General features: G+C 52.3%; 1 protein-coding gene across 3 annotated transcripts; it reads right to left on the bottom strand.

Moving 5' to 3' along the window:
* Positions 1-355: 355 nt before the first annotated feature.
* Positions 356-27,260, bottom strand: TRAF2 (TNF receptor associated factor 2). Of its 3 annotated transcripts, none has more exons than XM_037401432.1 (10): positions 26,639-27,260; positions 24,046-24,266; positions 23,343-23,421; positions 22,881-22,979; positions 12,472-12,543; positions 10,176-10,250; positions 9,099-9,458; positions 7,971-8,148; positions 4,374-4,522; positions 356-3,607 (listed from the first exon to the last, which is right to left on the bottom strand). In XM_037401432.1, the coding sequence occupies exons 2-10, from the start codon at positions 24,231-24,233 to the stop codon at positions 3,389-3,391; spliced, it is 1,419 nt and encodes a 472-aa protein (XP_037257329.1). In that variant the 5' UTR covers positions 24,234-24,266; positions 26,639-27,260; the 3' UTR covers positions 356-3,388. The 3 variants fall into 3 exon arrangements, with proteins under 3 accessions (XP_037257329.1, XP_037257331.1, XP_037257330.1); XM_037401434.1 differs by having other exon boundaries at positions 26,642-27,260; XM_037401433.1 differs by lacking the exon at positions 26,639-27,260 and adding an exon at positions 25,209-25,244.
* Between the last annotated feature and the right edge of the window lie 72 nt (positions 27,261-27,332).

The raw sequence follows: 27,332 nt of genomic DNA, 5'->3' as shown, positions 1-27,332 counted from the left end.
GAATTTCCTTTGTCCTTGTGGAGGAGGATGGGACAACCGTGAAGAAGGGGAGCAGCAGTTCATAGCGGCTGTGGGAAAGCTCTTTGCTGCCAAGGCTGAGCACTGTGGGCTTCAGGATGGTCCAGAGCTGGGCCATCCTGGCTTCTCTGTCTCTCCTTGATTTCTAGTTTTTCCACAGTGCTGGTCAGACCGTGCAGCATTACTGTGGGGGGGTGTGGGGTGGGCAGGTGGAGGGCAGCAGCTGCGGAAAGCTCCCAGTACAGAAATAACCCCCTGCCCCAAGGTGATCCTGCAACTGCTCCTCTTCTGCCCCGTGCAGTGCTGCAGCCCTGGTGTCCCAAGGATTATACAACAATGCTCTTCAAACAGGTTTTTATTAGTGGTTTTGACTGTACTACATCCTCAAGGAAAACTTACTTCACAGTGCCAGGCTGAGATGGGTGTTCTCTGATAGCTGTGGAAAGAAAGGAAAAAACACAGCAATCCAGCAGTGGCTTGTGCCGTGTCTGTCCCTGTGCCAGCCAGGCTGGCAGAGCTGTGCCCAGGAAGGTACCATACCCCTGCCTGCAGCAAGGGACAAATACTACAGTTACCACTGCAAGCTCCAGAGCTGCTAAACAAATGAAAAAAGGATTGTTGTCAGCACCAGCCCTGCATCTCTTCACCCACATGGTGAGGGAAGGGCAACGCTGCGGTAAGTAAGCTTCTGTCAGGGGGGGCTCAACCTGCCGTGCTGTACCCCTCTCCAACGCCCCTGTGTCCATCCACAAGCTGGAAGTGGTCAGCCTGCTCTCTGCTCACAGCACAGACCCTCCCACTGAGCTTGCAGGCACCTGCGGGGGCAGGAGGACCAGCACCCACCCCCTGACAGCAGGCCAGACCCTTCCCCCCCCACCCCCGTCAAGCTGAGCCAACATCCCCACAGGTATCCCCGGCACTACATGGCCAGTCACCTGCTGCAGGCACTGGTGTCCAGCACCCCAAGAGCAAAGACATTCACACAGCTCAGACCAAGCTTCCCTGCCCCCCCCCAAATAATACATTAATCCCAGCCCCCAAATGAGCAGAGCTGATTTTCCTCCCCCTTCTAGGCCTTTCCATGCTGAGCTGCTGTGGGTGGGAGCACAGCTCTCAGGCTTTGCTGGGCTTTTTCCTTCCTAAGGCAACAGGGTGAGAGTGGGGTGAGAGGGGCAAGACGGGGCTTGATCCATCCCTCGGGCCAGGCTGGAAGGGGGTTTGCACAAAGGAAGGGTCCTGGCACCCCTCTCCCACCTCTGGGAAGAGCTGAGGGGACAGTGGCAGCAGGGCAGGGTGCAGGCAGCTGCCCAGCCCTGCCTGTACCACAGCCCTCACCTTTTCAGTCACAGCAGCCGTGCCAGGAGGTTTCACAGCCCACTGTGCTGCTGCGCTGACCCATGCCACAGCCTGCCCTGCCCTTCCCACACAACCGGTATGGCAAGATCCACAGGGAGACTTCCAACGGGGACCCATCCACAGGGAGCGCCCCCAGCCCACACACAGCCCTGGGGTGCAGGTGTAGCCTGGGTCAGGGTCCCGCTCAGCCGCGCACCAGGATGGAGAAGGATGCCAGGCAAGGCACCAGGGATGCTCCAAACCACCCCAGGAGCAGGGGACAGCCAGACCTGGCAGGGTGGCCCAGGCCATCTCCCCGACAGCCCCACCGTGCAGCCATGCCAGAGCAGAGGTGGAAGCGGACCACGAGGACGGGCTCTGCATCCATCAGGCTTTGGGCTTTCCCCTACCACAGCCTCACGTCTCCTGTGCCCACGAGCAAGTGGTGGCCAGCCCTCCTGCCCAGAGGAGGAGCATGGGAGGGGTCCTGCACTATCATTGAAGGCGAGGTCAGCAGCTGGCTCTGGTGACCAACACAGCGGCCTGGGGCACGTTCAGATGCTGACACAGGGGTGGGAAGCACAGGCAGAGAAGGCAGCACAGCCTGCAGAGCCCAGCCTGGCTAACTGCCCAGCCGGAGCTACTCACAGCCCCAACAAAACAGCCCCAGAGGGACCAGCCAGCCCCAGCTCAGGGACGTGGCCATGGCTTCTCTTCCACAACGACCTTCTCCTGGGTGCCAAACACTTGCTGTCTGAAGGGAAAGGTGCCAGGAACCCCGGGACAGAAAGGAGACGGCAAGCTTCACTTGGGGACTTCTCCACCCACTTCAGGTCCTACCCCGGTGGCTGCAGGCTCAGTGAGGAGCAGAGAGCATGCCCCAGAGCTGAGGGGCGGACAGCAGAAAGCTGCTGCGGGTAGGTGACAGCAGGAGCTGGCCAGCAGCTGCCCACTACCTGGGCAGACAAGATGTGCCACATCCATCAGTGCCGCAGCCGTGAGTGCCTGTGGGGAGGGATGGCAGCAGTGGAGCTGCAGCTGTACAGGACCCCAGGAAGGTTGGTGTGCCAGCTGCCCTGTGACAGGGACAAAAGCCAGCTCAGAGCACCTGTGTGTGAGTAAAGTCAGCTTCCAGCTGCCACCACCCTGCCCACAGCTGCTCAGCTGCAAGCATGGGAGGGCCTGGCTAAAAATCCACCTGGGGTTCGCAGGGTGTGGGAGGCTGCTGTGCTGCACGGAGCCCCGTGTCACCCTCCTCTCCTGGGACAGGACGGGCAGTCTCCAGGGGAGATTTGCTTCTCTTTCGCTACGGGCATCCCCGGTGCTGTCCCACACTCCCTTACAGGCACTGCCTGCCCCATCCTGCACTCCCAGCACCCATCAAACACACAGCGAGAGCCAGACTTGAGGTACTGCTCCCCCACCTGCCACGCAGCTCAGCTCAGCGCCCCTCACTGAAGACACTGACAGAATCAAAACAGCAGCAAACCAGTTAGCACCATTCTCGCCTGGCTTGCACCAAGTCCGCCACACACCCTTCCTGTCCACCAAGGCACAGACCAGCCAGCAGCACACAAAACTTCCAGGAATATGGAGATCTCTGAAGAAAATCCTAGATGACTGAGCCAAACATCCACACAAGGTGGTGCTCCAGCAGGCCAAACCCTTGTTTTACTACAAAGCACTGTGGATGTGCACTAAGCCAAGTAGAGCAAGAGCTGCACTGGTTTCCACTGGGAGCCCAGACAGCAGCAGTTCAGACACCCAAGTTCCTGCAGGAGATCTTCTTGTACCCTGCAGACTGGGATCATCCACCCAAACCTCTGCTCAGGGAAGGTCTCTCTGACACCAGGGAAGAGGGTTCCCGTCAGACACCTCGTTTCCACTCGGAGTGAAGGTCCCTTTTTGGGAAGGGCTTTTCCCTTTCCCCTTTCTGCCCCCTCCTCGCTCCGAGACCTGCCTGAAGTGCAGCACAAGAGGGGGGTGCCCCACTCGGGGCTGGCTCTGCGTTCACTGCTCCTGGAGGTGAGGAGGGTTAGAGGCCCGTGAGATCAACGATGGCTTTAATAAAGATGGCGTCATCACGCACGTAGGAGTTCTTGGCTTCCATCACAGAGACGGGGCAGAACAGCGGGCAGCCGCTGGCAATGTTCATTTCCGTGATGGGTCGCTGGAAGGAGGAGGATGTCACGTCAGGTCGGAAGGCATCGATAATGTGCTCCCGGTTGTTCTGATCCAGGAGCATCAGGGTTACCTGTGGGGAAGTGTGAAAATACAGGAGAGCGGCTGAATAAGAAGCACATGGAAACCCAGCCTGGTGCCCTGCTCATCTGAAGCCCACGAAACACGCAAGTGCCAATGCAGCCGTAGCCATGCCACACGCCTACAAATCTGAGAAATGCCTGTAAGCAGGGTCAGCAGACAACATCACCTTGGTGACATTCTGCAGAAACCTTCCCACATCCTGCCCTGTCACTGGAAACTTCTGTGTGGCAGCGCAGGGCTGTCAGGCTGACACTGAAAACCTGCAAGTGGCCGGTGTGGCATTTGCTCCAACGCCAATACCCCATGCAGGTATTTCACTACGGCACAGAGTAGCAAGGTCCTCCTGCACAAGAAGGCAGCCCCTCTGCATCAGTGCTTCGCCCGCTCAGCCTCGAAGCATCCTGCAAACCTGCAATGTCTAGGAACGGCAATCTGAGCTTCTGATGCCGAGCGAGCATCAGCTGCACCCCAGGTACCGAGGCCACAACCCCCTTCCCTCACCATTCATGCAGAGGCTTTGCTCGCCTTCCCAACACGCTGCTGCTCCCCGCTTGCACCCTCTGCCATTTCACGCCCCTGCCCTGCAGCACACTCGGTGCTTTCAACACGACTGGGGAATCCCCAGCGCTGACGACATATCCAAGTCCTTCCTTCTGCTTGCTAAGTAGCCCAGACCAACGGTGTCTAGAAGCTCAAGTGGGTGCAAAACTAGAGAGGCAGGTTGCTGGGCAGAGCGGGCTTTGTCCCAAACCTACCTTCTGGTTGAAGGGCCACCGCAGAAGCGCATCGTTGGGCCCTTTCATCACCACAAAGAACAAGGACAGATGGGTCCCACGCCCGGTGCCATCCCCGTTCAGGTAAACGCGCAGACACATCTTGTAGCCGTACTTGCTTGTGTAGAAAGCTGTCACAGAGTTGTAAAACAGACACAGTGAGTATCAAACCCAGCAAAGCCTGGCACCAGCAGGTTCCTTTGAACTCTGAAGACTCTTAGAAAGTTTGGATTCTGGAAGAAGCCAGGTCTGGGTCTTAAAATACCTGCACCGTGGAGGTGGTCTGGAAAGCTACCAGGTACAGTCAGATGCCATCTTGGACTGGCCTGGAGACAGCCCAAGGTCAGGCAGTCACAAGCCCCTGGTCTAGCCGAGCCGCAGAGCGCTGTGGCACGGGGCAGGGCACCTCCAGCCCCTCGGGCTCTCCCCAGCCGCCACCGCAGGCGGAGCCCAAAGCCGGAGCTCTGCGATTCCCACTGCGTCCTCCTGCAGACCGCACAGGACTGCTAAAGGAGCGGCAGTTCATGGCAATGATGCTGACGAGCAAGAACAAAACCACCCCAGAAAAACCCTGACTGGGGGTAGACCACCCTTAGTACTCGCTGCACCCCCTTTGTAAAGTGGCTGCCTCTGATGGGGGCAGAGGTTTAAGCAAGTGAGCTTCAGCCTCCTGTTAGGAACCCAGCCACTCCACGGTGTGGGCACAGGCTCCGGGATCTCAGGCTTTCTCCTCCAGCAATTCCGGGAATGCCCATGTTGTGACACCAGACCCACGCGGGGCCACAGAAATACATCGTGGAAAGGGACCTGCTGCAAACCACCCTCTCACAGCGGCACAGCCCTACGTGCCTCAGGTCTGGTGAGGCTCAGCAGCCTCAGGGCACAGGGCAGGATATCAGAGACAGCATTTTACTGCAGAACTCAGTGCACTTTTAGGAACAGGCCACCCAGCAATAGCAGAGATACTGTGCACTTCCACAGGCTGAGGACATCAGGGCTTGGTCACTGCTTCTCTCCTGGCTCTCCCCAACTCATTTCCTCTAGTCCTTCCCCTCCACCTGCTTCACCCAAAGGCTTTCCGGGCAGATGCCACGCTTTGCTAGTCTAAGCAGCATATCCTCCCTGCCCACCTGAGGATTCTCAGCACTCCTGTAACCCTGTGAATGTAAAACCAGGCAGGGAACTGGAGGAAGGATGGCCCCAGAGTGGTAGGAGTACCCAGGAAAAGGAACCAGGCAGCCAGTGCTAAACACCTTACACACCGCACCACCAGCTCAAAGCAGTGAACCGGGCATCCTGCTTCCCACTGGCCCAAGCAAAGGCAAAGCAGATCAAAAGCAAAGCAAGAGCCCAGCAAGCTGCCCCCCCAGCAGCAGATGGCTTCCCAGCAGGAGCTTCGCTTCGGACTGTCCCAGTTCATGCCCCAACAAACCTTCCCTGTGCGGATTTGCCTTTTTGAACTCTTATGATCTTGCCCTTTGCAATATCCTGTCGCAATCCTTGTGTCCTCACAACGCAAGCAAGTGGTAACTCTACTTCCTTCTCATTTAAGAGTGATTTCATTTGGTATTTCCTTGCCTTTATATTTAAATGCAAAACAATTATACTCATTTCCCTTTTTCATCCCATTCACAACCTAGACCTCTCCTCTCAGCTGTCTCCTTCCCAGACTGAACAGCACCAGTCTATTTGCTTCACTTTCCAAGATAAAAACCATGCAGCTCCACGAGAAATATTTGTTTCTCAGCCCAACTTTCTCAGCTAAAGCAGCACCAGGAATAAGGATCTCTGTCTAAACGACACAGTCGACGACCGTAGAAAACAAGACCTTGCACTTTGTACTTGAAAGATAAAGAAAAAAAGGAAGGAAGGGAAGAAAAAAAACAACAAAAAAAAAAAGTCCTGCCTTTTCCAGAAGCAGTCCTGGTGTTAGGCAGAAGCAACCCTCATATTCCAATCCATCCAGCCACATACGAGATTTTCATTAGCAGATTACAGAGACCAACCAGCAACACAGAACAGTCTGGTGGCCCACAAAGGAGTTTTTCCTTTGATGAAACAGTTTATAAAAGCCCTGAGCCCTGCCTTTGCTGCCAGGTGTGGGATGGAGACCAGCCAGCACAGAGCATGGAGGAGGAGGAGGAGGAGGCACCAGCAACCACAAGCTGCAGTTCTGGGAGGAACTGCATTCAGAGAACAGCCAACAAATATCTGCACAGACGACGCCTCTTGCATTTGGAGAGGTTCCATCCCTTTCCCTCCCTTGGGCTGACTCTGATACACACATCTCGCCCCTCTGTGAGGACCCTCAGGTGGCATCAGCTCATGGAGGGACCCGAGGAACCCCTGAGCTGGGCACAGCCAGCCGGGATGCCCACGGCTGCATCCGTCCAGCATCTGCCCCCAAACCACAGCCTCTGGAGATGTTCAGGCCAAGCAGCCCTCCAGCACAGTGCAGATGGACAGGATGCAAGAATCAAGGCCCTCTAATTCAACCAAAGTAGATTTGAAGCAGACTCATTGGCTTTGGGAAAGGGAAGGAAGTGCTGCCCTTTCCGAAGCGGATAAAGAGCAGGGGTTTTCCACGGCTCCTGCTGACTTTTAAAAGGAAATGCTAATTGCACGTGCAGTTTCAGTAGCAGTTTAGTTTCTCTCAAGAAGGGGAACCTTTTTTCTTTCAGTTATGTATATTCAAGAGAAAAGGACTCTGAATGGCCTTCATCCAGAAAATGGAATTTAAAGTAGTTTTAAAAATTCAATTGTTTTCATCTCATGGCCCAGCCACAGTCTGCTTTTTCTCAGCACCAGGAAGCAGGTGCAAGGTACATGCTTGATGTTTGCATCCAGCTCTGGGCATCTTGAAAAAGCTTTGCAGCACACTTAGATCTAAGCGATTCCTGCTCAGGCAAACACAGACTCCCCTCCTCAACCATTTGGTTGCAAGGCAAGCTCCCCACCGAGCAATGAAATTGCGTGAAGAGATGTTTTCACCTTACAGCTGCAAGCCTGGGAAGCGCATTTGTAAGCAAACAAGCCAGATCACAACCTACTGCTCACTATCCAAGTTTTTCTTTTTTAAGAACAGGAGGAACAGTGCTGGGCTGGGGCAGTTCTGCGAGGAGAGCCCCTTCCTCTAACAGATATTCAAGCACTTCCCTAGCCATGGTTTCGGGCTTTATTTAGGCGACGTCTCTTGCACTGTCATGCTTTAGGCACTAAAATGTATTTCTGGGGCTCTAATATACGTTTACTCCCTTCCTTAACCCCTTCATTGCTGGTTTTATGGTCTCTTGAGTATATAACTGAAGGGTTATGCAGGGGTATTCCAAAGCTAAGAGGGCTGCATCCTCCATCATGAGAAATTAAAAAAAGGTCTTCTGCAATCATAAACCCACCCCTTTCACCATCAGTTTCATTTAGCCCAATGCTAAAAAAACCCCAAAGTGGTTCAGGCTCCGCAGAGAAAGGGGGGCAGAACAGAGGTACATCTGAATGGCCAGCATCTCCCCTAAGGACACCGCTACAAATCCCACACCCAACTGAGATGTAAAAGGCTTTTGCAATTTTGCAGGCAATAACCTGGAGAGAAGATCGCAGGAGAGCGGCCTGTTATCGCCTCCTGACGCTTCCTGGCAAATTCTGTTATCTTCCAGATGAAAACACCATCGTAGGTGGAAGCTTCCATGTTGCGGATCTTTTCCTCCATCTCAGCCATGGCCAGATCTTTGAGCCCAATGCTCCTTTCCAGCTGCCGGACCTGCTCAGTGGGATACACGGTGCAGCCTGGTTAGAAACACGTACTGGTGTGAGACCCAAGAAAGCCAGCAGACACCAGCATCCCCTCCCGGACGACCCTTTAGTGAGAGACTTCTTCAGAATTGACAGGGGATCATGGCAGGGAGAAATTTAGCATCGTAAGCCAATTCATTGAAGCTTCCCTTTGAACCTTGTCATTCTGGAGAAGATACATCAATACAACTCAGTGCTTGAGCTGGAAACTTTCCCACAGTGAATGGAAAAATCCTCCCAGTGAGCAGCTCCATTACACTAGCAGCACAAGAAGTGAGGATGGGGGGACAAAAAAAACCCCAAACAATCTCAGCATTGTGACAAAACTAAGTGAGAAACAGAACCTACACCCCACCAACCAGAGCCTTAATCGCTGCCAGCTAACATGGGGTCACGCCAGTTTTGGCACACAGGTACCCGCTGCAAACGGCACAGCTCCCAGCTGCCACGACACACTGGCAGCACTCTGCGGAGACCACGCTGGAGCATACTGGTGGGGGCAGCTTCTTCACACCTCCGGACCCTGCCTGGCACAACGCTGCAGCACAGCATCAGTGCTTATGCTCCTTTTGAAAGGTCTGGAAGGTGAGCAGCCCCACAGATTCAGAGGGGTCCAGTGCAATGCTGGGTGCTGTGTCTCTTGTTGGAAAACTTGACCAGGGAACAACATCTCTGTGTCTGCGTAATGATTACTAGCAGAGATCCGAACGCTTAATGCATGTCAGTTTAATTCCCATCTTTTCCAGGAAGCTTTGAGGGTTGGGCACAGGCACAAACAATATTTTAGTGCTGCCTTCAGATTTGTGGAGTTTCAGGGCTAGGTGGTGAAGCTAATAACATGGAAAGGAAACTGAAAAAAAAAAAAAAAAAAAAAAGTCTGCTCAGAGCGCTAGAAAGCCCAAGTCAGTGGCTACGCACCTTGTTACTCAGTGTTTCAATTTTCTCCTGGTCTAGGCGATGTTGCCGACTGTAGGCTTCGGCTGTTAGAGACACTCTTTCCACCTCCCGATTGAGCACACAGACAATGTTCTCAAAGGTCACTGTTTTCCTCTCAAGGGCCTCACATCTTCCCAAGAGCTCCAGGGACCTGGAGAGCTCCGACTCTGAGCACAGAGAGTTTGCTGCCAGTAGTGGGGAGCTGTTTTGTGATGAGGAAAGAGCAGGAAGGGGCTTTAGGTCTCCAGATCCAGCCTTGAGGCTCAGCACAAAACTCAGTAGCATGTAGAGATGCTCAGCCAAACACTTGCTTTCGTGTTCTAGTAGCTTTGCATTTTCCACCTGCAGGAAGAGAAATACATCCCCCATTCAGCAAGCTCAATCTACGCTGTCACCATCCACAGAACAAATTTCTCCTCTTGAGGTCACAATGTTGGCTTTAAATTATAAAGGGGAAAAACCAAAAGAAAGATAGTTAAAAAAAACAAAACAAAACACAACACATTTTGGGGGTGGTGGCGGTGGTTTTTGTTTTGTTTTAGAAATGCTGCAAATCACATACAATGAAAGATGCTTAACACTTCCCCAGCTGCACACAGCGTTGTACTCTGTCTTCCTCCGTTACTTCCCAGAAAGGCTCCGTCAGACGTATTTAATAGCACCAAAGGACAAAACCTCTCACAATCCTCCCAAGGAGGAAATTTACACGAACATCACCAGTAGGAGCTGGGAAAACTTAAGTCACATGGAGAAATCTGGCCTGGCCCCGGTTCTGTGCTTACAGCTGAAGGCAGCATAACCACCAGCTCCTCAAAGCACTCAGCATGTTCCTCAAGACGGAGAAGGTTTCCTTCCACATTAAGTTCATTCTCTGGATACCCAAACTCTGGACAGCAGATGATGTTAAAGCTCCATTTGCAAAGGGTTTGAAGCACCACTTTGGTCAAATATCCCAACACAAACATCTATAACAGTTTGGGTGACAGCAGTTTGCAGGTTAACTCCAACACTGGAACTGAGCACAAGTCCCACGAGAAACATCAACAGACGAGCCCTTACCACCTCAGCACATCCGACAACCTCAAATCTGCAAGGCACTTTTGATCTCCCACAAGACTTCACATGGTCCCGAAACTGGAAAGGAAGGCAGGCAACGTTAGATCTTACACGTCCCTGGGTAGCTCCCTTTCCATCTCACTGATGTCTATGAAACTGAAGACTATCTCAAGAACACCCAAGGCACCGCTGATCCCCAGCTGCCAAAGGGCACGGTTAAACCTGGACCCTGCCTACCATTAGGTAGGTGCAATATAAATATAGCACTGACACCTGGAAGGAAGTTTTATTTCTCTTTCTTTCGATGGCTACGAGGTCTCACTTCTCACCTGCGTATGTAAGAAAGAAAAAGCAGCCAGCACAGGTACACATCATGGATGCTGCACAAGAAGCTACACTGAGGGCAGCGGAAGGGGAGGCAAAGGAACAACCCTGTGAAACAGCCAGCCACTTAATTCCAGGGATGCTGCTTCCCCTGGTCGGGACGTGCCACAGCTTGGTATTTTTACTTCCAGCTAAGCATTATAAATTTGGGAACAAAAAGCTTCCCGGTGGTCCTGCCTGAGCCTTTACAGCAACTACTGCAGGCCCACCTGTGCAAGGGAAGATGCTCTGCTGGGCCCAGCCGCCCCTCACTGGGAGCTGAAGGACGCCACACCTCCACCACCTCTCGTCTGGCGGCTGCCGTGAGGAACTGAGGCCACTACAGTGGATATTTCTATAGAGAAGTGCCACTAAACCCCCAGCCGCCTTCGTTTGGGTTCCCACACAGTGCATGATTAATGCTAACAAGCCCTGGCACGTTATCAGCTTGGGTTTGATATACCTCTCATCATCAGATATCAGTGGTCTGTTCTGAACAACGACCATATCCCACATTGAACACCTACATCTGCTACAACAGATGTCGATGAAAACTGTTCTTAAACCACTTTTTTTAAAAGCTTCTAGATCCATCTGGCTTGCTTAATGAGTCAGGTTACTCAGAGCTACAAGGGCTGCAGCTAATCAACAAAAAGTTGAGAGATATAAAAGAGGGAGTTGGTATTTAAACAAAGGGTAGATCACTTATGGCAATTGTACAAACCCAGCCTCTGCTTCAGCCTGCAGACAAGCAGATCTGTATCCCAAGACCCCAGCACAAAGTCCTTCATTACACTGCTTGTTTAGAAGAACTCTCTGCTCATCTTTTTGATGCTTCTGTCCCCCTGCCCTGCTACAAGGACCTTGTGCAGTCCTACTAAAAGTATGTGCCCATAGCAGGCAGGCTGGTTTCAGATGAATGCGCTTTTTGAAAATGTTTCCCACAACTTTGATTTTCAGACTTTTGAGCCTTGATCCAGGAGCCAGCAGCATAGAGACCCCATAGACATAGATTCCATTACATGATTAATTAGAAATAAATTCATTTAACTGGAGAAGGGCTCCCCTTCCAGTACCCTTTCAACCCATGAGCATGCTTTTCCCATGGAGGCCCTGCACACAAGCACGGCAAACACAGCGCTCAAAGCGAGGTGGCGTTGGCAGCACTAACACAAAACTACAAGTGCTGATGAGTCACGTTCACTCACACCCGACCAGTAGTTTGAGGCTTATGGAAAGGTCACAGCTCTACTAATGGATGCCACTTGTCTTCCCCGCTCCACTTTCTAATGGTCTTGGTTTTCCTCCCTGCTTCCAGCCGAGTTAATTTTCTTGTTAGCAGTGGGTGCAGTGCTGTGTTTTGGATTTGGTGTGAGCTGGTAATATACTGATGTTTTCAGTTGTTGTTAATTAACGCTTATACTAAGTCAAGGACTTTTCGGTTCCCCAGGCCCTGCCAGCGAGAGGGCTGGAGGGGCACAAGAAACTGGGAGGGGACACAGCCAGGACAGCTGATCTGAACCAGCCAAAGGGATATTCCATACAGAATATAAAGCTGGGGGAAGGAGGAGGAAGGGGGGGGGATGTTCAGAGTGACGGCATTTGTTTTCCCCAAGTCACCATTACGCATGATGGAGCCCTGCTGTCCTGGGGACAGCTGAACACCAGACTGCCCATGGACAGTAGTAAATTAATTCCTCGTTTTCCTTTGCTTGTGTGCACAGCTTTTGTTTACCTATTAAACTGTCTTTTTCTCAAACCATGAGTTTTCTCACTCTAACCCTTCTGATTCTCTCCCCCATCCCAGTGTGGGGGGAATGAGTGAGCAGCTGCGTGGGGCTGAGTTGCCAGCTGGGGTTAAACCACGACACTGTGTCAGCCCAGCAGGATGCCAAACACCACCACAGCACACGGTCACCGACAGCTGGATGGATACCTTCTCCCTTGGGATCTTCCTCCCACAGCCTTCGCAAGTTAGTGGAAATTCGGGGCAGACTTCGTCATGAGCCTGTAAAAGAATCAACAGGAGAATATTTGGTCCTCTAAACAAAAGCTCCAATGAGGTTATGTAAGTAAATTCAACAGGGGTAGTTTTATACTTTAGCACAGAAGAGCTACGCTCAAATCTTGGTCGTGCTGGTAACTCTGCATGCTGACTCACTGGTGCAATCTCCAGTCTACCAGAATTTTGGGTGCCTGTGTAGTCTCAGCCTCAATTTAAAAGCTGCTATAATACCTTTAAAAATACCAAATTATTGACGGACAAGGTAACTCAACAGGAAGCTCCATTTACAGCTCTGCCAGGAAAACACACATTCAGGCAGGCTGAGTGAAGCCAGCCACTACCTCAGCAAGATAATTTGTTTAATTTTTCCACAGTAATGGTTATCAGTCAGCTGAAGTATGAACCCACAGCCTACTCATCACACGCTGGGCTGAGCTGTCCAGTAGTATCTTCACATTTGAATCAGAAACCCATTTTTCAACCAGAAAGAAAAATATTTCAAAACTGTTCTATTTAATATATGCACACAAGCCCCTACCCCTGCAGCAAGAGCACACGCAGCTTGTTTGGCGGCCAGAGGAGCTGAACAAACTGTAAGGGCAATATGATACTCTCTCCTCAGCAGATACCAGGGCCAGTGATACCAGCTAAATTGGGAAAGCTAGAATGCTAGCAGTGCCTCTGCTTTCCGTGTCATTTCCACACTGCTTAAACTTTCTCTTTACACAACAACCAGCTGAAACAAGGCACTGCAAATGCCATGAATATGCAGCTCAAAATTCAGATTAAAAGATAAGTGCACTGAAGTATCCTGCCATGGTAGTAACAGGAAAAAACAAACAAACAACAAAAAAAAACAACACAGAAGCATTTATAAATCAGTCATCTGAAACCAGATGCTTTGAAAACTTGGTCACATTTATTCTTTATTAAAAGAAGTTACTGTCTTGGGGGGATGGGGGAACATGCACAAACTTAAACACTGTTACCACATCAGAAACTGGAAAGTGAAACCCATTAGCGGCTCAGCTTTGGCTTCTTAGTTACTCTCTCCTTTTTATACTTTAAATGAGTAACTAGACTCACACCCTCGCTGCACTGCCCCTGGAAAGGTGACCGGACCAGCCAGGTTGTGCAGCTCAGCTGGGCAGTGCTGCCTGCACAAACACACCTCTGCCTGTGGAGCAGGTGGAGGAGGCAGACTGCCTGCCTTCATCCCACTTGCTCAGAGGGGCTGAACCCTTTCTTCTACCCACCTACTGCTCTCATGTTCTAGAAACACCAGATAGCATCTTCCTCACGACCCACAAAATGCTGGCATGAGAACAGACAGTCTGGCTGTAGGAAGGAAACTTCACTGTAGAGACAACTTATTTTAAAAAGGAGTATTTAAAACTTATGTTCTCTTGTGCCAACGTGCTAGGCATGAAACTACCACCCCCTCCGCACTCCCCGCCTCCCAGCACTTATCTTTCATCCTGGCTCCATGCTGCACTGCAATACAACATCCAAGACACAGGCAGCCCTGCAAAGCGAGCCCAACTTGCAGCACGAGAAGGGAAACCAGCTCTACACAGCTAAGCTGAAGTGCAACTAGTCGGTATGTGAATGTTAAAGACACCCAGAAGCATTAGCTTTAACCAGCACAGATCCAAGCCTCTAGACAAATGTTTCTGTATGAACAATGTTTCTGTATGAACAGTTCTGGGCTCTTCTGGAATCCCCTGTTCCTTCCCCCCCTACACGGGTGTTTAAACAGAGATGGATAGTATCGCTGCTGGAAGAAATCCACCCCACCCTGGAGCCGAAGAGGCTGGCATTCAGGTCTGATCTGCCACACTCCACTCCCCCAGGAATGGGGCAATCCTCCTGTTTACATCTTTCCCAAACCCACATCTGTGAGCTTCTGCAGCAGGGACAAGCACCTCTGACATCCAGGCCTTTGCTGCGAACATTTCAGGCGGATTTGGGAAGCCATCACTGTGAACGGGGCTCGGGGAGAGCAGAGTCACCCTCCCAGAATGAACCTGTCATGGACATAAGTCAGATGGGGGTCAGAGACAGTGGACAGCAACAAAAACATTAAAGCAGAGCTGAAAGACCACAGTCTGGCTCTTATCTTCAGGGCTACTCTCCAGTTACCCTCAGCGCTGACTTCTCCCCCACCAGCTGCAAACTGAGGCACACACCAGCCAGCAGCATCCAAGAGCAGGAAAATCAAACCAGGCAGAGCTAACAGCCTGCACAGCAACACTTTGCTCTTCCCACTCAATTAAAACCAAAACTGCAGATTGATCCGCACATCAATTCCACTCCCTAAAAATAAACAGCGAGAAAACCCAGTGGCAGCCTGTACATCACATGCCGCCATCAGAACAGGCAATTCCCTGGGAAGCCACCTGACAGACTAGAAACCCAGACACCTCCACCGCCTTCGGAAGGACCAGGGCAGCGCACGAGCACTTGCCTGGGGTGCAGACGCTCACGGCTTACCCACTGTGGCCACCCAGCCCTCCAGCATCTACCACCAACGGGCTGCAACAGAGATGTAAAGCCCTCTTGCCTGGGGGTCTGCTGGCTAACAGAGCTGCCTGTGTGCACACCATAACTCTCCTATCTTGATACTGGGAAAAGTAGAAGAGTGATTTGCAGGATTTTCAGTGGAGGTTTCTCCTGGGGCACTCCTGGGATCATCCCCAGCCAGCAGGAACGCGCAGCTCCCGGCACAGCAGCTCCTGCAACAGCGAGGGCAGCACATTTCAGTGCAGCCATGCAGAACAGCACGGGAACAGAGAGGGGAAAAATCAGATTTTAATAACAGCTGCTGATCCCTGGAAGACAAAATGATTGTTCCCTATGGAATGCCAGGATGACCTGCTCTGCTGTGCCAGCGTAAGGCAAAAGGGAAAACTGCAGTTTAATCCGATCACCGTTTCGCCTCTCAAGGCTTTGCTAAACTTGAACTATGGGAGAAGAGGCCACTGCTGAAAATTATTACCCCCATCTCACGAAGGCAGAGCAGGAGGCGCACCTGCTGCCCAGCTGCCCTGCTCATAACCTGCCCTATCAACATCAAGTCTGTTTTTATGAAGGTCTTGCAACTGCGCTGGACAATCCATCAGCGTGACACACCGCCCCCTCCTCCAGCGAAGGCAGGCAGCTGAGAAAAGCAACCTTCGGACCAGCTGCTGCGAGATGCCTCTGCCAGAGCCCGGCAGGAAGGTGATCGCAAAGGGCAGGGCTGGCAGAGAGACCAGGCGCAGCACAGCAGGCTCGGTGCGAGCTGCACACCACAGCTCTTCTGCAAACAGCCTCCTGCAGGGTCGTCATTGAAAGTTAGCCCCCTCCAGGTGCGGCAACAGCAGCCGTAAGCACAGACAAAGCTGAAGGGCTTGGCAGCAGGAAGGGAGCAACAAAAAGGAAGGCGAGCTAACAGGAGAGCAGAGGAAAGCCAGCTGAAGCGGCACAGGGCACGCCGGAGTGTGGAAGGGCTTTGGCAATCTCCAGCCCCAGCACTGCCATGTCGGGCACGTGGCTCCTTTGGCATCTTAGCCCAGCTGCAAGGGTAGGCCCACAGAATTGTAGAGAAAACACTGAAAATGGGTGTCCAGACATCCATCCAAAAGAGATGCCTGCCTAGGTTTTGAGGGAGCCTGAATCCCTTGTGCCAAGAAGCATGAGTTGCTTCATGCACCTCTGCCAGGTCCCCAGTGGCTCCGGAGCCTCCAAGATGGGAATGTGCCCACAACGCAGGCACTTTGGGATGTCCTGCTCCTCTGAAGTCAACATGCCCTTCTGTGCTGTGTCTCCTCCTCGTCAGGGGAGTCCTGAGGCTGGTTTTAAGCCAGGCCTGCTCAAACCTTTCCCAACATGGGTGGGCTGGGCTACCACACGCATGGTTCTGGCACATGGCGACCACGCACATGGTCCTTGCACTACTGCATGGAGCCCAGCAAGACGAGGCTGGAAAGCAGGAGGCCAGTCTGTAACTCACAGTGCCAACCAGGAACGGAAGCTTTCCGAGATTGTCACATCAGCTGCTGCCAGACACAAACTGCTCCCTTCACTGGGACACGCTGATGACAGAAATCCAAACAAGTTCACTTGGCATCACAAATAATTAAACCCCAAAGAACGTGTCAAAAACAAAGATTAAGTAACTGCTCGTGGCTTTAGTTGGACGTGCACATGGCAGCAATGGCATGGCACACCAGCCTTTACAATGCTGTCCAACGTCACGGCATCTGAGTTGAGGACAAAAATTGGCAGAAGAGATGGTAGGATTCCCAGGGGCCTCGCTCATGCCTTTTCAGAGCCAGTATGGGAACTTTTACTACCAGCATTTGATGGTATTGTTCATCCCCTTTTAGGGCTGATTACACAAACATTTGATTTGAGGTTTACTGGTAGAGAGACATCACAGCAGCATTTCATGCATTGAAGACAGATGTGAAAGCAAGAGCAGGTTTTGAAGAAGGTTGAGGGTACGAGAAGCACCTGAAGGCAAGCAGCAGGTTTTCTACCATTTCCTAAAACAGACTCTGCCTTTCCCTCCCTGTTTATTTTGAACTACATGAGCACAAAGTAGTAGCACACTCCAGGATGCTTTTTCCAAATCCCTCCGTCATCCCAGAGAAATTACTTTCCTAGGGAGACTCCAGTCCAAAATGGAGCAGGGTTGGACCCCCAAAGCACGTTAGATAAGCCTGAGTTTGAACCTGACCTGGCCCCACTGCCAGCTGGAGCCCGCACACAACTGTCTTCCCATCTCAGATGTGGCCAGCTGTGTTGAAAAACCAAAAAGACTAAATCTGCTTGCCAAGGAAATTAAAAATTATGGTGCTGGATTATACAAAGTCTCTGTAAACAGCTGGTTGACACATAACAGAGGTTCAAAGGAACCGGGAATGTGTGATCAGAGGTAACTCCACAGGTCTTCCAGGCTACAATTAACAGTTACAGTCATGGTTGCGTGAAAAATACCCAAGATGTACTGTTTGCATCTAATGAGGTCACTGCTCAAGAACAACCTGCCACCAGGGAGCGGACTCCAATCATACCATCATGCTAACAATGCCAGGCACCAGCACATTCGAAGCAATGATCTAATTTGCCTCCCATAGTTATTTCTGACAGTAGACCACTGTCGTTAGCCGTGGGAGATGCTCTAAGCACACTGAAAGCGCTGCCCATGCTGACCAGGTCCCAAGACAATGCCCCTGGAGAGAGCTCCCTCCCTTCTAGCAGTACTTTCACCAGCATGCAAAGCTTCACCTTAATCCTTCAGATCCAAAAGGACAGCCTTAGGATGAAGCCTCTTAATGGTCCACTTGACCTTCACATTAGAAAGGGTGGTGTTGGTGTCGGCCAGGCTCTGTGAGCTGCAGATGGTGGGCATGGCCAAGGCTGACAACACCACTGGCACCCAGAAAAGGGTAAGTGAGATATATTACAACTAGGATAAGTATCTTTCACATGCTGGAGAAATCGAGAGCCTGTGGAGAGTGGTTTGATTTCAAACCCGCTTTCTCTAGGTTGTTCGAAGAGTTGGAAGTACTCCAGAAGTTGCATGTGACCATGGCTTTGGCTCCTGCCAGACACCTGAAGCCCAAGGAACATCTCCCTGGCCATGAAGTGCTGCCCCACAACCCCTAAAGCTGTGCTCGCACAGAGGGGTTTCATCACAGCTTGGAAGGGACACACAGCACTCTCCTCAGTTGCAAAGCTCACGACTTACAGCTTTTCATTTTCCAAGGGGCAGATGCCGAGACTGTTAATTAGGTGGGCCACCACAGGGAGGCTGAGCTGTTTTCAGAAGCAAAAAGCAGACCCTCTGTAGTTGGGGCTTTCCAACCCCCTCCCACACATGCTCTCTGGCACTCCCCGTGGCTTACCTCCCACCACGGGCTTGGACGGGAAACTGCCTCGTGTCTGGGAAACAACTGCCTCGTGTCTGGGCAGCCAGCTACACAACCTATACTTCAGGGACTGCAAGGGAAGCTGGGTTTTGTTTGTGGACCTCAGCTCCAGAAAGTAAAGGCGCATCAGATCACTTTTTCCAAAGCGTGAGGTCCTTTTGGTCACCTGCACATGCAAGGCAGAGATTGTTGCATAAGAAAGTAATCTGGTCCTGGGACAAACTGCTGGATCAGGCTGGAGCGAGCTGCAAATTGCACTTCAACACCAATTCATAACTCGATGCCAAAACCTCCAGAAAAAGACAGTAAACGCTGGACTGGATTTTAAAAGGAAGGCTGGTCGCACTGCCATGGCATCTCCAAGTGTGCTTGCCACAGCGCTTAAAACACTGCATCCCATGCAGCCAACGCTGCTATAAAACACTCCAAAGTACACTTTGGAGGCAACTAGGCGAAGTAGCTTCAAAGACCAGCAGCTCCGTTCTAAGCTATGCACAAAAAGCCTGAAGATTAAGTTTTCAGCCTAAGCTGAAAATCACCACCAAAACCTGTCGGGCACTCCTGGGATACAGCTGGAAAGGGGGGGCATGAAACAGTGAAGCCACACGAAGCAGGAGGACCCCCTGGCCCAGGGCACTCAGCAACTTTTTTGAAGAGGGGACAGTTTTCTCTACACGAGGTGTAGCAGGGCTTCTCCAGCATCTCCCAGCAGGAACACTGGGCAAGAAGGGACTGCCCAGTTAGCTTGTCCTCCTAGTCCCAAGAAGCAATGTAGCCCAGAAGGGGCTGCAGACATACTCTCTGACACCACAGGCTTTGCAGTAGCAACACATAAGTTCTGAGTTTTGCACCTTCCACAGCCTTCCAGGCTTCAATTAAAATGAAGTCGTCAAAAGTGACAATGAACTACAAGGAAAATGCAGCCCCTACAGTTTGGATTAGGACAGGTTATCACCACAGATGACAGCCACCCATCCTCATTAGCTGAGCTCATCTGTTTTCCTAGAAACGTCCCCATCAAACTTAGTTTAAATACCACTGTCAGGATTAAGTTTAAAATGTAGTTCTATTTCCAAAACAGACAAATCCACTTTTTTGTGTCTCCAATAATTCTGTATCTCCCAAGATGAACAGGGCGTAATTCAAATGTCTGTCTGGGTTAACAAATGGAATGCCAAGGCTGACCAAGTGAGCACCGCTCTGCAGCCCCCTCATCCCATCCCAGTCCTGGGCAGGGAGACAAAGAAAGGGAGCTGGCAGTATGAAAAGCATTAAATAAAAAGTATAAGAGAACTGAAGATACATTGATAAAACAGAAGACAGACACAGGGAACTGGAGGTACTGCAAGGCAAGTAAGGAAACGCTCCAGAGCTGAGAGACCAGACTCCCTCTACCTGGATACCACAAGGCAAGTTTTCCTGGTCTTTCCTTTTATTCTAAGGGATTTGTTTTAGTTTCTGCAACCCTCCTCAGACTTTCCACCTGAATATAAAGACTCCTGCCCCCAGCCTGCTTTTCTGCGCACACATTCAGGCAGACTCAACAGGAAACCTATACATGAAAAGAGGTTACTGATTAAAAGGAAAAACCCTCCGGCCCCACCACAAATTCCTTTATCCAAATGCCACTAAATATTTATAATATTTATAAAGTCTGAAAAATGCATTTATAAACCTAGACATGTGCTAAGCACTTAAATATTTCACATGCTCCACGCAGACTGCACTTTCAGTTTTGTATCTCCCTTTGAGACCTGAATTTTAGAAATTTAGTTTCTAATAGAAAGCAAAACTGAAATCAGTTTTATTAATTTTTTAAGTTGAAGAGCTAGAGCTTTTCAGCTGCAGAATATTTTTTTGCCTTGATCATGCCCTGGTAAAATTAACAAACCAGAAGTGACAGTATCTCTTGATTTGTAAGTAGATAGCAGCTGAGTAAATCTCTCTCAGTACGAACAACATAATTTTTAAATCAGCAAACAATGAATTCGCTCTTAGGGACTTTCCATGTCCTGTCGGAAATAGCGCAGCAAGGGACTTTCCATAGAGGGAGCGCTGAGCTGCTGCAGGACGTTACACACATTGCTGGCTACAGATGCAACCATACCAATGAGGCAAGCTCTACTTTGTGGCACTAAACTAAGAAGTCTACCTGTACAGCAGGGCATAACGTGCACGGTACCGAGACAGACTCGGGGCTAACATGGCTGGTTGATGCCTCCTTTCATCGCTCAGCCACACATAACATCTCCTAAGCTCCGATTGCATGACTACAGCCAAGCCTGGTTGAATGCCATAGCTCTTTGGCAGGCAGCTGGGAGGAGAGAGAACACAAGCCAGACCTTGCCTTCTCTCACCAGTTCCCTGGAAAGAATCGGCTTTCCCGAGAGGACACAAAATAACCTTACCCCCAGTTAGACTGAATGCCCCCCACGGTAGGCATGAGAGGTGAGCTCAGTCCTGAGATGAGCCAGCTAGCACTGCTCGAAATCCCCACTGCTCCCCTGTGATTGCACACGCTGCCCCAAGACTAACAAAACCCATGACAGTCAGGATCAGCGCCGCAGACCTGCAGGCCAAGCACTCCAGAGCCGCTCTGCCACAAAACACACTCTGTTTTAGCAAAACACCTAACAGGACCTTTTGAAGATTGGGTGGAGATAAAAAAAGAGGCACAGCCTTAATCCACTCAGATGCTCTTAAACAGTTGTGTGTAACATCCTGGAGCATCACACACACCTGCAGCCTTGCAAGAAGGCAGACTTATCCCAGGACAGCTCACTGCCCGTTTGAACTTCTAGTGCAAGTTCTGGCTGGACTCAAGCCTGTGTTCAAACACTTGTAAGACCACACAGGAAGAACCTTCAGCATCTGATGATTTGTGCTTAGCTCTGCCAGAGCTCTAAGATTTTTTTATTTAAATCCAGGGGAAAAAGTTCAGATCCCATCAGTTACAGCACAATCAATACCATTGGAAGCCACTGACTATAATCTGGTTTAGTCTAATGGAGATGAACTCACGACAATTACCATTTGAACACTGCAGTGGGCATCGGACTTCTAGTCACTGGTCACCAGAAATCAAAGCATAGGTCGAACAATTTGCAGGCACCAACAGCACAGCTTGAACCTAGAACCTCAGTAAAACACACCATATCCTGAAATGTAACCCCCAAACTTTTAGTGCTGCATCAGTGTTAAGCTTTCAGCTTGACACTTACTCGATCATACATCCACACCACAAGCCACTTACAGATCTGTAAGTGAGGGTTTCACAGCAGGACAGCCTACATCCCCTCACCTTTTGGACTGAACTTTTAGCATGAAAAAATGAAAGGTTCTAGAGAGCAGGATGGCATGGGAAGCCTCTCTCTTAACAGGCTCAGCAAGCCAGGCAGAAAACTCAGGCATGATCCACAGCTGTTCCTTCTTGCCACCTTGCAGTGGCATTGCAAAGATAATCCAAACGTTAGCCTAGACAGACCCAGGTTAAACCTTTTCTGACACACATCTCAATCACTACCAAATCTCCATGAACCACAGGGCTACAACCTTTACCTAGGGCAAGTGTTAGAGGGAAATAAAACTTATTCCTCTTATCTCAGGCCCCCCACACAGTGGCTCTTCCATTTCAAGAAGGATGACAATATTGTCCTTCAGGAGCACCAAAGCTTCACCGTTGAACATAAACTCCCTACTAACTGTCAGTGCATTTTAACACTGCAAATTGCCACAACAGAGTTGACTTGTTGGAAAGCACAGCAAAGCACGGGGTCCACTGCCACCCTCGGATAGAACACACTTTTATGAAGCACGTTAGCTGTATACACGCTAAGGACCAAACACCCACAGCCACAATGAAGGCCTGGATTAAAGAGCTGGTGGGCTCTTTGAGAAGAGCAGGGGTGGAAAAACCATCCCATCCAGCAGTATCATGGCCCAGGACAGCTCGGAGCCATGGGTAGCCAGCCAGGGATCAACACCCAGTCCTACCACCCTGGTAGCTGTCGGGGCAGTTGGCTGGAAACAAGATGGTGGCCAGGCCACTTTCCCCAAGCTCAGGGCTCTGAAGTAGGTTTTAGATTCACGTAATGCAGAGAACTTCACAACAATTTTATGGCACAGCACAATTTCTTGACAGTTTGCTTGTCTTTTACAGCAGAAAGGAGCTGGAGACACAGAGTGGGTGGTTCCCACCATGCAAGGGATGTGCTTAGTGCCTGCAATCAAAAGCAAATCTGAAATTGTTTCAGTTCAGCCTGTGCCCTCAGCAGGACACACAAACCTAGCTCAGCCAGGAAATCTCCAGCTTACATTAAAGTCCAGGGAATTGGCAGCTCCTACCACCATCGGTGGACATGGAAAACCACCAGAGAGAGAAGAAAAAGGACTCCAGCTTGAAAGCCTTGCTTTGATCTTTACCTCGTATTCTTTAATAGTCCCCTTCCAAGTACAGCCACTGTTAATACAGACAGCAGGCAGACTTTCCACCTCCCGACGAGCCGCGTTGTCCGGGAAAGCCTAAAATGGAAAAAACAAGCAAACCACAAAAATTACTGAGAGGTTGCAGTTTTGGTTGGGTCTCTTAATTCTTCCTTAAGACTTTCTTAAGACTTCTCCCAGGCCAGTTGCTACACACATCCTCAGAGGTGAGCTAACTGCAAACAAATCATTATTACAGCATTTAAGTAGGGCACCACTATATCAACATGACCTGGATTTTAGAAGCCAGGGAGTCCACCACATTAATCATAATTCTCACTACTGATGAAAATATTTCCTAGGAATAAGGGATTCTCAGAATCTGTTTTAAAACAAAACCTGCAAGTGGTACTAATGACATCTGTGAGCTTCTTTATTTTTTAAAATGCATTGTTTACTTACCGAGCTTGTTTCTAGAATAGAAATTCCTTCTTCGTATATTCCTTCCTGAATACAGCTGGCACACTTTTGAGGTCCAGCACTATCAGACAGAAAAATAAATCAAACAAACAAAGAGACCGATCTATGATTTAACAATAAAGTGATTCCTGGTAACTAACATTTCAGTAACTGAAATGAAAGCATTTTCTTAATTTTAAAACACCACACTGAGCCTTTGATCATGTGTATTTTTAATGCCCATTTCTGATGCTAATTTTCTTTTCTTCTCCTGATTAACAGCTCTATTTAGCTTCCCTCAGTTAAAGGCAAGAGTGAGACAAAACACAAGGAAACTTTTCTGGAAGCCAGCTTGTGCCTAGATTTCTCATATTTTGGCATGACGTCCATATGATGACTTTTAGGAGCAAGTTCCTTCAGTAGCTGTGGTGAAGACTGAAGGAGTTGGGTGATCCACCCGGATTGCCACCTGAACGGCAAAAGCAATCTGGGAGATTCTGGAAAAGGGAACACTGAGGCAACCCTCAGAACAATAAAAGCAAGTCAGAGATTACACATGCCCTTAAAGAAGGCCTGATGCTGAATCTCAACGATAAAACACAGCTCCTTTGCTGAGAAGACCCTGAAAATGAGACTTTTCTCTCCTTTTTCACTTGAAAACACCTTTTCAAGTATTCTGTCTTTGGACTGAAATCACAAAAGGTACCTTATAATTTTCTTCAGACAATAGGAACAGTAGCGATGTCCACACTGAGCTTGAAACGGCCTCCTCAATATATTCTTGCAATCGGAGCAGAGGTATTTGACCTCCAGTTTAGTTCCAAGGATCTCCTTTGCAAACCCAGGCTGGTTTAGATCCAAAGAGCCAGGTGGAGTAGAGTTTGCTGCTGCCATGTGAACGAAAAAAACTGGCTGTATCTCCAGAGCCTGAAAATAAACATATTTTTCCTGTTTGATTATAACTGGATGGGGGTAATTTTTCCACACAAACTGCATTACTCACAGCATATTACACCAGCACCCAAAACCCAGCAACACAGGTAAATGGGCTGATGTAAACCATGAACTTGCTTTCACCTTGTTAAAAATAGGGAAGGAAACTTTACCGCTAATTTTAGAACTAAATCCAGAACAAAGAGACACCCAAACTTATCGAAATGCAGCCCACCCCCAGAAATCACAGCTTCTGGCCCAAAACAAGGTAAAAAACCATCCTAAAGCCCAGCAGGGTCTCACCCGGGGGGGCTGGGAAAGAAGGGCTGGAGAGGCACAAGGGAGTCAGAAAGGAGAAAAAGAATAAAATGTGTTTGTTTGGACCAGAGGGGATGATGTGCAGATGCCTCCTCGCCCACCTGCGTGTCCTGTGGCTGCATCCTCGCCCCCCGCGCCCCCTCCTCGTGTTTTAGGTCGCGGGTGGCCCCTGCGTGGGCCCAGGGGGGGTTCGCCCAGCCTTTAAATGCCCTTTTTTTAGTTGCATCAAGACTGCCTGCCGCTCGCCAAGCTGCTGCTGCACGCACCGGCACGTCCCGGGGACCACGAGGGACACCGGGCACTGCCCGGGCCTGCAGCCGCACAGGCTCCCGCAGGGCTCTGCCAGCCCCGCTAGCGGGGACTCCGCCGCCGCCGGCCCCGGTTACAGCCCCCGCCCTCACCGGGAGTAACTGCCGGGCTGGCAGGCGGTGGCGGAGCCTCCCTACAGCACCGCCACCCTGGGGGGAGCCGTGCTCCGCGGGGAACGGGGCCCGCCGCCCCCTGGGGAGGAGCGGCCCGGCCGGGCCAGGCTCAAGGCGGAGCGAAGCCCGGGACGGGCCCGCGGCTGCCCGCCCCGCCGCTCCCCATCCGCCCGGCCCGGGACAGCGCCGCACTCACCGGCCGCCTCCCTCCGCGCCCCGCACCGGAAGCGCGGCCAGGCCCCGCCCACCGGACACGTGTAGCACGCCCCGCCCCTCCCGCCGTCACCGCCCGCTCCGGCCACGCCCACATCGCCCCCCTCCGGCACCCCTCCACCCCACTTCCCTCGCGTCACCCCCGTCCCCGGCCACCTCCACGTCCCGGCCGCAGGCCGCTGCCGCCCCCGGAACCCCTTCACCCAGCCTCACACCTCCCGGCGGGGGTCCCCGAGGGACAGCGGTGCCCGGCCTAGGGCACCCCGACCCCCACCCCGCGGGGGCAGCCGCCCTCCCGCCAAGGCTCCCCGTTACCGACCCGGGCCGGCCCGGGTGAGCAGCCCCTGGCCCCAGACGGATTCTTTAAAGCGCTTTGGGCCATTCTAGGTCGCTTACCTGTGCCATGGTCACCGTCTGCCCGGAGGGACCGGGCAGGGCTTCAGTTTAATCAAAGAAAAAGGCAACTGCCGCGGGGGAAAGGGCAGCCCCCTGCCACGCAGCGGTGAGGTCACCGCCCGGGGCTTTTCACAGGGGAACCGGCCCGGTGCGGGGGTACTGCAGCAGGGCGTTTTGCTCGGGGTCCCCGGCCCACGTGGGCTCACACCACAGGAGCTGCGGGGTCCAGGCAGTCTCGCTCCCACCGCCTGGGGAATTCACCCAGCGCCGGGGAAACCCTCCCCGGGGAGCACCGGCGGTGACCAGGCCGGGGACAACCCCGGTAAGGCAGCCGGGGCAGCCCCGGGGCGAGGGCAGCGCAGAGCGGGAAAGCTGCAAGCTCGGGGGGCACCGGGCCCCCCCGAGGCAAGGAGCTCCCTGCAAGGCCAGGGCAGGTGGCTCCGGGGATCCGCGGGGACCGGAGGGGATCCCCCACGTGTGTATCAGGCCAGCACCGCCTCGCTCGCTCCCCGGCAATGTCCCTTTTCCCGGCACTGCCTCACTTGTCCGGGAGAATGAGAGTGAAACCTCTACGCCGCCCGGTTCCTGGCTGGCTGGGGGAACCGAGCAAAGAAAAACCGTTCAGTTTCCTGAACGGACCGTGACCCTAGCAGCAGCACTGGGGCAGGACATGCCGTTCCCAAAGCCACAGGAAACCCGCAGCACCGTCCCACCCGCGGGACAGGAGCCACGGGCCCTGCTCCAGCACTGTTCCACCCCAGCGCCACCCGTGGGACAGGACCCACAGGCCCTGCTCCAGCACTGTCCCGCCCCAGTGCCACCCATGGTATGGGCCCACGGGCCCTGCTTTAGCACCGTCCTGCCCCCGTGCCACCCGTAGGATGGGACCCACGGGCCCTGCTCCAGCACCATCCCACCCGAGTGTCACCCACGGGCCTTGCTCCCACCAAACCCACCGTGGCAGCACCCCGGCTGCCGGAGCGCCCTGTAACACGACAGTAACACATAGTCACGCACCTCCTCAACGTTCCACCTCCAGTCCCCAAGCTGCCGCCTCCCACAGCGGCGGGCGGAGCACGGGCGGTGTCAGGGTCACAGGCCCACCTCCGCAGGGGAAGCCCCACGCTCTCACGGCACCCGGGTGCCAAGCGATGCCCAGCCCGCCGGCAGCCCGCAGAGCAGCCGCCCCTCCCGCATTTTGCTGCGGGGAGGCCCTACGGAAACACGGCCCAGGGTTTCACTCCCGTCCCCGTATTTCAGAAATAAGGGAGCGGGAGGTCCGGGCTTTCCTGCCCTTACTGCCGAACGTCCCTGCCGGTGGCACGCTGCTGCCTTCCGGCGGCAGGGCCTGCCTCCCACCCACGGCTTTACGCAGGTTTCCTGCGAAACTGAACACAAACCGGAGGCTTTGCCGGCCAACGGGCCGCGGCAGCTGCAAGCCGGCGGGAAGGGCCTGCCACAGCCGCCACGCACACGAGGGGAGCGGGAACCCCCGGGCCCTGCGCTGAGGCTGGGGGAAGGCGGGAAGGGCCCGCGCCGCCCTCCCCTCGCCGGCTGCCGCCCGAGCGGGCACGCAGCTCCCGGGGGCGGCCCTGAACCGACGCTGGCGCAGCGGCCGAGCTCGGCCGGGCGGACGGAGGCGGCCACTGCGGCCCTGCCCACCGTGAACGACCACCACTGCGCATGCCCAGCTCTGCTCAGCCGGCCGCGG

Source organism: Falco rusticolus, chromosome 9 (assembly GCF_015220075.1).
Source record: "Falco rusticolus isolate bFalRus1 chromosome 9, bFalRus1.pri, whole genome shotgun sequence".
Classification (NCBI taxonomy): domain Eukaryota; kingdom Metazoa; phylum Chordata; class Aves; order Falconiformes; family Falconidae; genus Falco; species Falco rusticolus.
The sequence above is the reverse complement of the archived record's forward strand: the minus strand, read 5'-3'. Positions and strand labels throughout refer to the sequence as shown.

Excerpts from the sequence above, each read along its gene's own strand:
- TRAF2 (XM_037401432.1), bottom strand. The coding sequence starts at position 24,233 with ATGGCAGCAGCAAACTCTACTCCACCTGGCTCTTTGGATCTAAACCAG. Across the intron at positions 4,523-7,970 it reads TCCTGCGATCTTCTCTCCAG|CTTTCTACACAAGCAAGTAC; the intron begins GTTATTGCCTGC and ends ACTCTGTGACAG. Across the intron at positions 3,608-4,373 it reads GGTGGCCCTTCAACCAGAAG|GTAACCCTGATGCTCCTGGA; the intron begins GTAGGTTTGGGA and ends ACTTCCCCACAG.